We start from the raw sequence: 13,293 nt of genomic DNA, 5'->3' as shown, positions 1-13,293 counted from the left end.
AGAGAAGTTAAGTGACTAGCCCAAAGTCACACAGCTGACAATTGGCGGAGCCGGGATTTGAACCCATGACCTCTGACTCCAAAGCCCGTGCTCTTTCCATTGAGCCACGCCGCTTCTCTAATAATCATAATAATAATCATAATAATGGGGCTCGGCTGCTGCACCGTGCCCTCACAGCCTCCCTGCCATACATTATTTCCTGCGCTAGCAGCAGGGCTAGGCAGGCCAAGCCAGAGAGGCAGGCAGGGGCCCGGCCCTAGCCAACATGTCCCCAACCTCTTTCCTCCAATGATGACCCCATCCCCTCGGCACCAAGCACAAATTCCTGACCACTGACTTTTCCAGCAGCCTTCTCTTCCTCCTCCTTAGCCACTCTGTTCTCCCACTGCCCTCTGACCCAGGACCTTCGGCTCCTCCTCCCAAGCCAACTTTCTCCATGCTCCTGAACGCTTGCTCATCCCCTTTCCCCTGCCTGGAATCCTCCCACCCCCCCCAACTTTAAATCCATCAGACCCCAGAAGTCCTCAACTTCAGAGCCCTTCCTGAAACAAGACCTCCTGGGAGAGGGCGTCCACCTCACCAGGTTGCATCCAACCAACACCATCACCCCTCCCCTCCCACTTCCCCACCCAGGGGTACTTGTTTACACCCTTTATCACTTCGGCATCTTTTTGACTTAAATAAATATAAGCTGGTCTATTGGTCCCACTTTACATGATGGGCCTGGGAGCATGCTGGAGTCTATTAAAGGGTTCATCCATCTATGCAAAAAAGTCTCAGCATTCACCTGCCCAGAGGCAGAGGGTTAGACCAGATGACCTATTGAGAGTCTGTTCCATTCCAGGAGTCTCACTGCTTCATTCAAAAACCCGCCCACAGTGTCCCATGGCCTTTATAATGGGACGTTGGAGAAGGGCGTAAGGTTGGCTGGCCCTTCACAGAGAGGATCCCAAATCCATGAGGAACCACTGAATTGGCAACTGCCCAAGGGCATTCTGGAATTTGGTGGGGGGGGGCTGCTCAAACTCTGCCCCCCAGGGCCCCCTGAGCATTTCCTAGGGAGCATTTCCTGAGCATGTGGTCTTTCCAGAAGGGCTCTCCATCATCTCCATGTTCTCGGACTAAGTCCTTAGCTGCCATCCCATCCCTTCCCGCCTTGCCCCCAGACAACAATTCCTGCCAGCTACACCCAACGCTGTAGCTGCGGTGGCTGCTCTTTTTCTTCCATTTACAGGTGGGAACACCCGCAGGGGCAGTCCTCAGGACAAAACCCAGCCCGAGATGAGGCGGGAGTCCAGCACTGGCCCAAGGAAACCCCCCACCCCCCAACCCAGGCAAGAGTCCATTGCCTCTCAGGAGCCGAGAGCCCCAGCGGTGCTGCAGCCGCCCGCCCAGCCCCTCCCATCCCTGACCGAGTGCACGTCCTGTCCCTGCTCCAGACCCATAAGGAAAATCCCTGGGAGCAAGCACTGTTTCCATGGCCTGGCCTGCAGGAGCGGTCTCACCCCCCGAGACCCCGCGAGCCCTCGAAGGAGATCACTGTTCCCAATTAGCTTCAAACCTGACATGCCCGGTGGGTGGCCCCAGGTGGGTTCATCAGGGAGGCAGAGAGTGGAAGCAAAAGCAGCAGAGGATTGAGGTAGGGAGGGACGGAAACAAGTCAGGTTGGTCCATATCGGGCCAGGCCAACTGTCATCACATAGACTGCGTGGTCGCCGGCCCGCCGAGCCCGCTCTCCGGCACGGCTGGACCAACAACACCCACTGCCCACCAGAGGCTAAGCCGGGACAAGAGGGTGATAGAGAGAGATGTCTCCCCCTCTAGATCGTAATCTCCTTGAGGGCAGGGAACGTGCCTACCAACTCTGTTCTATTGTGTAGTTCCAAGCACTTAATACAGTGCTCAGCACCCAGTAAGAGCTCGGTAAATATGACTGATTGATTGATTGATGTGACAGAAGAAGCATCGGCAGTCTTTCCAGAGATCGGCTCCTTGTTGCCACGGGACACGTGTGTGTGCGTGCATGTTCGCATGTGTGTGGTTTCGGGTTCCTGCCGCCCGACTGGAGCCAGAGCAATGAGAGGGATGGAGAGGAGAGTTATGAAGGGTGAGGGAAGTGAAAGTGTAAGGAGCCTTGGATGTCACCTCCTCTCATTCCCTGCCTCCAGGCATGGAGCAGCAGACCTGCATTTAAGATGGGGAAGGCAGTTTCTCAAGGAATATGAGGCCGGGCAGCTTTCCCCTGAACCTGAATGAACAATTTCCTCCCAACTCCCCTTACACCACGAGCGGGACACGTGACCATATCCTGGAGGGGGCTGAGAATGAGGCTGACCACACCTCTGGCCAGGCGAGCTCTGGGGCTTTTGCGTTGACCCTTGGTTTAATTCTGGGGGGGGGGGGGGGGCGTCTCCCCCTTGAACTGCTTCTTTCCCTGGCCCCCCACGCTCTCCCCACAGCCTCAGAGAGTCCCAAGCAAGCACAGAGAGTGGGGTCTGGTCTACCTCATCCGGTCGCGTCCTGTATCTGACCCTCTGGTCTCCTTCGCCTGCTGCGGCTGCAGCGCTGCACCGTCTGACTCCTGGGCTGGCCAACAAGGTGTCATTCCCCATTGGCATCCCGGGGGCCAGCAGCCGGCACTCCGGGAATTCCTTCCGCTCTCCACCAATACCGCTGTCGCTCTGGGAGAGGATGGGAGGGGAGATTTTGTTTTACCACAGCATGCAGGGGTTTAAGTTGTGGGGTGAGGGGACATGGGGGGAAGATGGCCTGGCCTGCCCCTGGGCTCTGGTCTCTGCCCCTCTGGCCTGGACTGGTGCAGTAGAGATAAGGCCACCCCCAAGACCTCCCACCCCTCAGGGCCTCACCCGACAAACTCTGAAGTCAGGTCCGCCTTCCTCTCCTCTTCCTTTCTTCCTCCTCACCCCTTCAGCTCCTCCACCACCCCTTCGAATATGGGTTGATTCCCTTGCTGATTTCTACCTAACTTGTAATAGTTTCCCAACTGTTTTCTTATCATTCTTCTCCACATCTATGTATGTCTTGCGGGTGGGGAAGAGGAATGGAGGCTGGTACCCACATTTTATGGATGGGGAACTGAGGCTATCCATTAGCTGGTAGAAGGCAGCACTAGAACCCAGAGAAGGTCTGCCCCCCTCCCCCAGCACACACATATACTCTCTCTCCCTCCCTCCTTCCTTCCAAACACCTCTCACTCCTTGCATTTCACTCCTCCAATTCAATGCATGGGTCAGAGGAGACATGGAAAAGATGCTTCACAAGCTCCCCCTGATAGTTTATTACTAAAACCATCCTATATTAACTATAGTAACAAAAATTATTGTGTTTGCTAATAAATTACTGTTTGCTACACATTAGGGTACATATAAGATAGCAGATGAGACATTGTTTCACATTGGCTGCAAAATCTAAGATCAGGGATCTTAGCCCTGGCAGATAGGTGAAATGAGGTCAAGAGAGGTAAGTGACTTGTCCAAGGTCACACAGCAAGTAACAGCTGAACTGGGTCTAGAACCCAGATCACCTGACTCCCAGTATGGCAGTGTGGCCTACTGGAAAGACCACAAGTCTGGGAGTCAGAAGACTGGGGTTCTAATCCAAGCTCTGCCACTTGCCTGCTGGATGACCTGGAGCAAGCTGCTTAACTTTGTTCTGCCTCAGTTTCCTCATCTGTATAATGGGGATTCAATACCTGTTCTTCCTCTTACTTTGACTGTGAGCCCCTTGTGGGACAGGGGTTGCATCCCATCTGATGACCTACAATGCTTGGCACATAATAAACCCTTAACAAATACCGGTTATTTTTATTATTAGGCCATCCTGCCAGAAACAAAGCCATAGTCAGCAGGCAAGAAGGGGCTGCGAGGAGGGGTGGTCTCCAAATGCAGTCTCCAGCTCTGAGTCTCTTCCCCCAGTATTAGACCCCTCCTACCACAATATTTCAGACCTCAGCCTTCCCCCTCTTCAAAGCCCTAAGATCCCACACCTCCTCCTCCTCCTCCTCCTCTTCATCAATCATCATTATCATTGGTATTTTTTGAGTGCTTATAGAGCACTGTACTAAGCACTTGGGAGAGTATAATAATAATGATGGTATTTGTTAATTGCTTAGAGTATAATACAACAGAGTCGGTAGACACATTACCTGCCCACAATGGGCTTACAGTCCGTAGCAGGAGGGGGAGGAGGCTAGGCTGACATGACTACAAAATAAATAATTTATAATATGTAAATTATAGATATAGACATATATGCTGGGGGGCAGAGGGTAAGCTGGCACTAGAGGAGCAAAGTGGTGGGATCCTCCAGGGAGCCTTCCCTGATTATGCCTCCTATGCCAACAGCCACCCCTTGCAATTATGTACTTCATTCATTCATTCATTCAATCATATTTATTGAATGCTTACTGTGTGCACTGTACTAAGCCCTTGGGAAGTACAAGTCAGCAACATATAGAGACGGTCCCTGCCCAACAACGGGCTCACAGTTTAAACTGTGCCTCAGCGCTCAGCCCCTTTAGACTGTGAGCTCATCAAAGGCAGAGAATGTGTCCGTTAATTCTGTTGCATTGTACTCTCCCAAGCATTTAGTACACTGCTCTGCACATAGTAAGCGCTCAGTAAATACCATAGATTGATTCTGCATAGGAATCCATGGTATTTATTTCATGCTTACTGAGTGTAGAGCTTGGAGAGCTTAACAACTTGGGAGAGTACAATACAACAGAATTGGCAGACAAGTTCCCTGCCCACAAGGAGCTTGCATTCTAGAAGGGGAGATATTCATTAAAATTACTATGTTCCTAAGTATGAATAAGTATTCTATATAAATGTACATTCAACTACTTCTCTTCACATTTCATTTTGACATCTTTGTTCTATTGCCTTTGGGTTCCTTGTTCTTGGTACTGCTTCCCCTCCCACCGGCTAAATAAGGCTTTGCTAGGAGCACTGGAGTGATGCAGCTCTACTCAAGAAGAGGAAATTATTCAAAATAAAAATAAGATGTAGGTGACCCTAAGGACCTTTACAAAGCTACAAGGGTTACCCACCCCTGGCTTTTACACAGGTCTACCTGGTCACAGTAGTAGAAATAGCGGAAGAAGAGAAGCAGAGAAGCAGCGTGGCTTAGTGGAAAGAGCCCAGGCTTGGGGTTCGTATCCCACCTCTGCCATTTGTCAGCTGTGTGATTTTGGGCAACTTCTCTGTGCCTCAGTTACCTCATCTGAAAAATGGGGTCTAAGACTGTGAGCCCCACGTGGGATAACCTGCTAACCGTGTATCTACCCCAGTGCTTGGCACACAATAAGCGCTTAACAAATACCATCATTATTAAATAGCAGTAGCGGTGATGGCATTTATTACCTGTATCTGTTGGTCCCCCTATTAGACCGTAACCTCCTTGAGGGCAGGGAAGGTGACTTTAGCTTCTGTTGTACTTTGCTAAGTGCTCAGTGCAGTGCTTTGCTCTCAGCAAGGCACTCAAGAAATAGCATGACTCCTGAGCTGCAAACTGTCGCTTTCAAGCCTTTCTCCCGACCAGGTCTCTCAGCGCACTTCAAACTGATTTCCTACCTGGGCAGGGCTGATGCCAATCTACATTCCTGCCCCTAGAAGGAATTCTGAGACCAAAGGGGCTTCCTCAGTCCCGCCAAGGAGCGGTGGATCAGTACACGTCTCCTCTTAATAATAATACTAATAATGATAATGATGGTATTTGTCAAGCGCTTACTATATGCAAAGCACTGTTCTAAGCACTGGGGGAGTACAAGGTGATCAAGTTCTCCCACATGGAGCTCACAGTCTTAATCCCCATTTTCCAGATGAGGCAACTGAGGCACGGAGAAGTTAAGTGACTTGCCCAAAGTCACACAGCTGACAATTGGCGGAGCTGGGATTTGAACCCATGGCCTCTGACTCCAAAGCCCGTGTTCTTTCCACTGAGCCGCGCTGCTTCTCATGCTTCTTACCCCACCCAGCTGCCTGCTCTGCCATCCCCTCATCCCCCAGAGTGGCTTTGCAACCTGAAAAGTGTAAGGGAATCTGGGAAGTCAGGAGATGGGTGGCAGGAGGAAGGGACAAAGCGAATTCAGCCATCCACGTCCCCCAAACTTTGGCCTGGCCCCGGTACCGAGAGAGAGGCTGGAGAACTGACCCAGACTGGCCTCTTGGTCATGGCGTCGGACTGGGCTGACCCTCTCGGACCACCCTATCAATCAGTGGTATTCACTGGTGCTCACTGTGTGGACAGCACTGTACTAAGCACTTGGGAAAGTACAACAGAGTAGGTAGACGAGATCCCTGCCCTCAAGGAGTTTACAGTCTAGATTCTAGCTCTGCACACAGTAAGCGCTCAATAAATACGACTGATTGATTCATTCATTCACTCAACCATATTTATTGAGCGCTTACTGTTTGCAGTGCACTGTACTAAGCGCTTGGGAAGTACAAGTTGGCAACATATAGAGACGGTCCCTACCCAGCAACGGGCTCACAGATGAGATGGAGGGAAAGATGTTAAAAGAAATGATCGCTAGGGGAAGAAGCTCCTGCTGTGTTTTCTTTCTGGGCTGGGGGCCACCAAGAGCTCTGAGAGGGGACACTTTTGACGTTAGTCTCATGAAGCAGCCCCTCACCCTCCGACGGCACCCCGCTAATCCCTGTCACTGCCAGGCCCCTGATCACTGGATAGAGCACGAGTCTGGGAGTCAGAAGGGCCTGGGTTCTAATCCCAACGCCACCCTTGTCTGCTGTGTGATCTTGGGCAAGTCACTTCACTTCTCCGTACCTCTGTTCCCTCATCTGTAAAACAGGGATTAAGACTGGGAGCCCTACATGGGACAGAGACTGTGACCAACTTGATTAACTTGTATCCACTCCAGCGCTTAATACAGTGCCTGGCACACAGTAGGCACTTAAATACTACAATTATTAAATTAGGCTTTGCTATGAACTCTGGAATGATGCAGCTCAACTTACAGGATGGGAATTTTTCAAATAAATATAAGATGCTGGCTACCTTGGGGACTCTTCAAATAGCTGCAGGGGTCATCGACCCATGGCTTTTACACAGAGCTACCTCGAAGTTGTAGTAGTAATAGCAGTTGTGATGATGACATTTAAGTCTTTACTTTGTACAGAGCACTAAGTGCTAAACGAAAATATATACAGGGGAAAGGTTTTTTGGTGCTTTTTATGGTACCTGTAGGTTAGGCACTGTTCTAAGTGCTGGGTAGGTAAAAGATAATCAAGTGGGACACAATCCCTGTCTCATGTGGGGCTCCCAGCCCGAAGTTGGACATACTCCCTGGCAACATCTGTGCTAAGCAGCGGGGCAAACAACATGGGTATCATGAGGCTCCCTTCTCTGCTACTGGCCTGTTCTATGACCTGGGGCAAGTAACCAAGCTTCTCTGCGCCTCGGTTTCCTCATCTGTAAAGCAGGAATACAATCTCCCGTCTCCCCGCATCTTAGATTAGGAGCCCCATGTGGGAAAAACTGTGTCTGACCTGATTATCCTGGATCTACCCCAGTGCTTAGCTCAATGCTTAGCTCAGTGCTTGGCCCAGAGGACACACTTAAACCCAAAGAAGAAAATGTGCCTTCTAATTGGAGCTTGGAGAAAAGCAATGCACCTGAAGAACTTCCTAGAAAAATTCTGGTGGAAGTGGCTTTCTAAGGGTTGAAAGGAACTCTAGGCACATATTTGACAAAAGGGTTTAATCAGTTGCAGCCAGAGTGGGTTGTCCACTGGGTGCATGCCTATTTGAGACTTTCTAGGAACATGGCAGATATTTGCTGCTGCTCTTTGTCTTTGAAACAACCTTTGGGGGAGAGTGAAATCAAAGAACATTTATTGACCATCTCCTCAGGCTGTGAAGGTTGGGCTTCACTTAATGAAAAGAAGGGCAGTTCACATGTAAAATGCCCAGTTGTGAGCCCTGGGATAAAACTGGACAGGTGCAAAGGTCATTGTCCACTTAGCTACTCTTCAGTATGGTAGTTAGTACACATTTACTAGGTGCCAAGCACTGTTTTAGGCACTGGGGTAGATACAAGATCATCAGATTGGCACAGTTCCTGGCAATCAATCAGCTCTCTCCCTCCCACCTTACCTCAATCTCCTACTACCACCCAGCCCACGCACTTGGCTCCTCTAATGCCAGCCTACACTCTGTAGCTTAATCTCATCTATCTCGCCACTGACCCCTTGCCCACATCCTCCCTCTGGTCTGGAACTCCCTTCCCCTTCAATATCTGACAGACAGCCACTCTCCACACCTTCGAATCCCTCCTAAATTCACATCTCCTATAAGAAGCCTTCCATGACTAAGCCCTCCCACTTACGCACTTATGTCACTTACACACTCAGATCTGTATCCTTTAAGCACTTGATATTTAACCCACCCACAGTCGCACGGCACTTAATAATAATAATAATGGCATTTGTTAAGCACTTACCATGTGACAAGCACTGTTCTAAGCGCTGGGGTAGATACAGGGTAATTAGGTTGTCCCACGTGGGGCTCACACTTTTAATCCCCATTTTACAGATAAGGTAACTGAGGCACAAAGAAGTTAAGTGACTTGGGCAAGGTCACACAGCAGACAAGTGGCAGAGATGGGATTAGATCCCATGTCCTCTGACTTCCAAGCCCGTGCTCTTTCCCACTAAGCCACGCTGCTTCTCTTATGAACATATCCCCCCATCGCTCCAACTCACTCCCTTTGCTCTACCCCCCTCCCTGAACCCACAGCACGTGTGTATATATGCATAAATCTATAATTCTATTTATATTAATGCCAGTTTACTCATTTTGCTGTGCATATATCTATAATTCTATTTATATTGATGCTATTGATGCCTGTCGCCCCCCTTCTAGACTGTGAGCTCGTTGTGGGCAGGACCTGTCTCTATTTGTTGCTGAATTGTATTTTCCAAGTGCTTAGTACAGTGCTCTGCACACAGTAAGCACTCAATAAATATGACTGAATGAATGAATCCTTATTCTCTCCCACATCTCCTATCTGTAATTTATTTTAATATCTGTCTCCCCATCTAGATTGTAAGCTCCAAGTGGGCAGGGATTGTGTTTACTGACTCGGCTGCCAAATTGTACTTTCCAAGTGCTTACTACAGTGCTCTGCACGCAGTAAGTGCTCAAGAAATACAATGTGCTTAGTATAGTGCTCTCCATAAATACCATAAATTAATTGATTGCTTGATTGATGCAATACAGTCAGATCAGACACAGTCCCTGATCCACTAAGGGCTCTCCATCTAAGAGGAATGCAGAGCAGGTAGGAAGCAGCATGGCCTAGTGGATAGAGCACAGGCTTGAGAGTCAGGAGGACCTGGGTTCTAATCCCAGCTCCACCACCTGGCTGCTGTGCGACTTTGGGCAAGTCACTTCATCTTTAAAATGGGGAGTAGGACTGTGAGCCCCATGTAGGACGACCTGATTACCTTGTATATACCCCAGTGCCTGGCACGTGGAAAGCGCTTATCAAATAAATATCAACATCATTATCAAGTATTGGATCCCCATTTTACAGATGGGGTAATGGAAGTACAGAGAAACTAAAGTGTCTTGCTGAAGCGACACAGCAGGCAAGTGGTGGAACCAGGATTAGAACTGATTGCTGTCACTGCCTTGTCACTGTTTCTTTGTCCCTTTGCCACCCAGAAGAACCCAAAGGCCCAGACCAAGCTGTATCCCAAAGGGATACAGGCCTCAGTGGCTGTCCAGGCATGGTTCAGATCCTGGGCGCTACAACCCCACCCACCCCCAGATCTCCAGGAGTGAGGTCGGTCCCGGAATCCCAGCTTGTTAAGCCCCAGTTTGGCACCCTTGTGACGCAGCCCACTGAAGATGCTGGAGCTCACTGTAGGCAGGGAATGTGTCTATTATAGTTACTCTCCCGAGCACTTAGAACAGTTCTCCGCACACAGGAGGTGCTCGATAAATAGGACCAACTGACAGACGACGCAAACATTCACGCAACACACTACTGTGTCCGCTGAGGTCAAATGGGGAAAAATAAGGGGTCATTTGTGTTCCACTCTGCTATGCTGACCAAACATCTAAAGAACTAGCTTGGGGACTGGGACTGCAACAAGAAGGATTTAAGTTAGACTTCTGACACTCAGGGTTGTGAGACAATGGAATGGGTGACTAAGGAAGTGACTAAGGAAGACTGTCTCTCTTAGTTAAGGCTAAGACACTCCAGGCACTCTTCATCTAGGGTGATTTAAAGGCGTGGAGACAGTGGGCTGGCCTGGAGGATCTCCAAGCCCTACACATCTATGATCTCCCTAAATCACCCAGGCTAGCCTGTGATAAAACACTGATGTCATCATCAAGAAGGAAACAGCCTTAACCTCTCCGACCCAAAGTCCAACTTTGAAAAACCCATCACTATTACGACAGCAACCATCACACAAAAAAATGATTCCCCTTCCCATACAACAAATGTTTTGAGATCTTGCTTTAAACTCACAACTTGGCTACTAAGAATTTCTCTGGTCCAATGATACTTTGAGGTCAAAGCACAGGAGGGATTCCCTCCAAGGGTCTTGCCTGCGAGAGGTAACCATAGTGGTTTTTCATAGAACCCGTCACAGCCCCAGTGATCTTGGATTAGCAGGTGGCTGCGGGTGGGAGAGTCACGATTCTCTAGGGAAGGTGTGAGAAACATCAGGTTGAAAATGCAGAGCAGGCATTTCCCCCAGACCTTGCATACCAATGGGAGTCTCCTGAGTGACCCAAGCATCTTTTTGATTGACAGCCGCTGCCCACAGGGGTTGACAATTCCACCATCTTCTTGCCCCAAAGCCCCTCAGGGTGTTGACTGGGTGAGGAGAGTAGGCTGGGGGTAGGGGTGGGGGGCAGGGTAGAATGCACAATCCTAAATCTCCACCTGTCACTCAGGAGCCTGTGCTGCCATGAGGGATGCTGAAGGAGTGGCTGGTTGAGCAGTGTATGGCTCCACACACTGTTAGACTTGTTTGCCCAGGGCAATCCCTGCTCGTTTTGAGTTTGCCCTTTACCTCAGGCTCACCTCTGGGCAGACTGGAGTCAGGAAGGGATTTTCCTGGCAAAAATTGCCAATCCAATCAAACCCTTGCCCCTCACAGACCCAGCTGCAGCCAGACTCTCTCGCACCACCCTCCAGTTCCAGAGATGTGGCTGCATGATCAAAGACAAGCTTCTTCAGCCAGGGGCCCAACCTCAAACAGGAGAGGTCAGAGGCCTGGCTGTGGAGAAGGAAGGAAGGGGGGGGGGGGGGAGAGAGAGAGAGTGAGGAAAGAGGGGACTGAGGTGGAACAAAGGGGAGCAGGGAGAGAACGGGGGAAGAGAGGGAAAGAGGGGAGAGAAAGGAGAGAGAGCCAGAGGATGTAGGACAGAGATAGGGAGAGAGAGGAGAGATAGGAGAGAGGGGGTTAAAGGGAGAAAGAGGAGAGAAGGGGGAGAGACAGAGGGAGGGTGATGAGAGAGAGGGGAAGGGAGAGGAGGAGGGAGAAAGAGGGAGAAAGAGGAGAGACAGGAAAGGGGGAGGAGGAAGAAAGGCAAGAGAAGGGGGACAGAGAAGAGAGAGAGGGAGGAGGGAGATGGAAAGAAAAGAGACAGGATAGAGGGAGATGGGGGAGGAGAAAGAAGGAGGGAGAGGGGAGGGGGAGAAAGTGGGAAGAGGGAGGGAGGGGGAGAGAGAAGGGAGAAGGAGAGGAAGAGGGTGAGGAGAGGGAGAGAGAAAGAAAGAGGGAGAGGGTGAGAAGGGGGGAAGGAGGAAGAAGGAGAGGGAGACAGGAAGAAGCAGAAGGAAAGAGACTGGCCAGAGACAGGCAGCCGTGGCCAGACTAAGATCTGAGGTGTGTTAAGGATTCACCGAGAAGCTCTCTCTGAATATCAGTTTCATGGGGTTTCAACCCTTCTGTGATTCTTATCTTATCAATGCTTTGTGCTTATTTTTTGGTGGGTGTAGGGAGGCAGTTTCAAAGCTGTGTTTGTACTCTAACCTTGAGCCAGCAGACTGGGTAGAAGATGGTCACCTGCTTCTCCCTGACCCAATACCTTTCTCTTTCCCTTCTTTTCTCTAGGAGACACACCACAAGATTAAGGTCCCCAGTTTTCCTCTGGAGTTCGTTTCTGGAAAATCATCACTCGGAGGAGAAAGCGATGCTCAGGAAGTTTTCCTTTCTGTCTAACCTAAGTCTCTCTTGCTGCAGGCAGCTGACACCCATGGAGGAAACTGAGGCAGCATGGTTGAGCAACTTCTAATACAAGTCCACCTCTTCTCCCTCACCTTCAGCCTCTGGCCCACTAGCTGTGGTTCTGTTGTTATATCCAAACTCCTCCTCCTCCTCCTTCCCAAGTGTCATCATCATCGATGGTATTTATCGAGCACTTACTGTGTGCAAAGAACTGAACTAAGAGCTTAGGAGAATACGATACAACAAGAGAGATGTTCTCTTGCCCACTAAGAACTTACAGTCTAGAGGGGGAGATAGACATGAATATAAATAGGCTTTAATATACGATTTATAGATATGGACATAGGTGCTGAAACTTATGTACATATCTGTTATGTATTTATATATTTATGTATGTATGTATTTATTATAATGTCTGCCTTCCCCTCTAGACCATAAGCTTGTTGTGGGCAGGGAATATTTATGTATGTATGTATGTCTGCATTTATTATAATGTCTGCCTTCCCCTCTAGACCATAAGCTTGTTGTGGGAAGGGAATATGTCTGTTATGCTGTTGTACTGTATGCTTCCCAAGTGCCTCTGCACACCGTAAGTGCTCAATAAATATGACTGACTGACTGCTGTGAGGTCTTTCATATCTCTTATCCTAGCAGCACTTCTTTGTTCATCAATCAATCAATCACTCATATTTATTGAGGGCTGACTGTGCTCAGAGCACTATACTCAAGAAGCAGAGAAGCAGCGTAGCTCAGTGGAAAGAGCATGGACTTTGGAGTAGGAGGTCATGGGTTCAAATCCCAGCTCCGCCGCTTGTCAGCTGTGTGACATTGGGCGAGTCAACCTCTCTGCACCTCAGTTACCTCATCTGTAAAATGGGGATTAAAACTGTGAGCCCCCGTGGGACAACCTGATCACCTTGTAACCTACCCAGCGCTTAGAACAGTGCTTTGCACATAGTAAGTGCTTAACAAATACCATTACTATTGTTATTATTACTAAGCACTTGGGAGAGTACAACATAATAAGAGTTGGTAGGCACCTTCCCTGCCCATAACGAGCT

General features: G+C 49.4%; 1 protein-coding gene across 1 annotated transcript in view; it reads right to left on the bottom strand.

Moving 5' to 3' along the window:
• The window catches only part of TCF7 (transcription factor 7), an 82,554-nt gene extending 79,894 nt beyond the window's left edge, over window positions 1–2,660 (bottom strand). The window contains exon 1 of the mRNA XM_038772609.1: window positions 2,505–2,660. Coding sequence (XP_038628537.1) covers window positions 2,505–2,618 — 114 coding nt within the window. The 5' untranslated portion in view covers window positions 2,619–2,660. The remainder of the gene's footprint in view (window positions 1–2,504) is intronic.
• Window positions 2,661–13,293: the final 10,633 nt, after the last annotated feature.

Source organism: Tachyglossus aculeatus, chromosome X1 (assembly GCF_015852505.1).
Source record: "Tachyglossus aculeatus isolate mTacAcu1 chromosome X1, mTacAcu1.pri, whole genome shotgun sequence".
Classification (NCBI taxonomy): Eukaryota; Metazoa; Chordata; class Mammalia; order Monotremata; family Tachyglossidae; genus Tachyglossus; species Tachyglossus aculeatus.
This window is presented reverse-complemented; position numbering and strand designations above follow the sequence as displayed.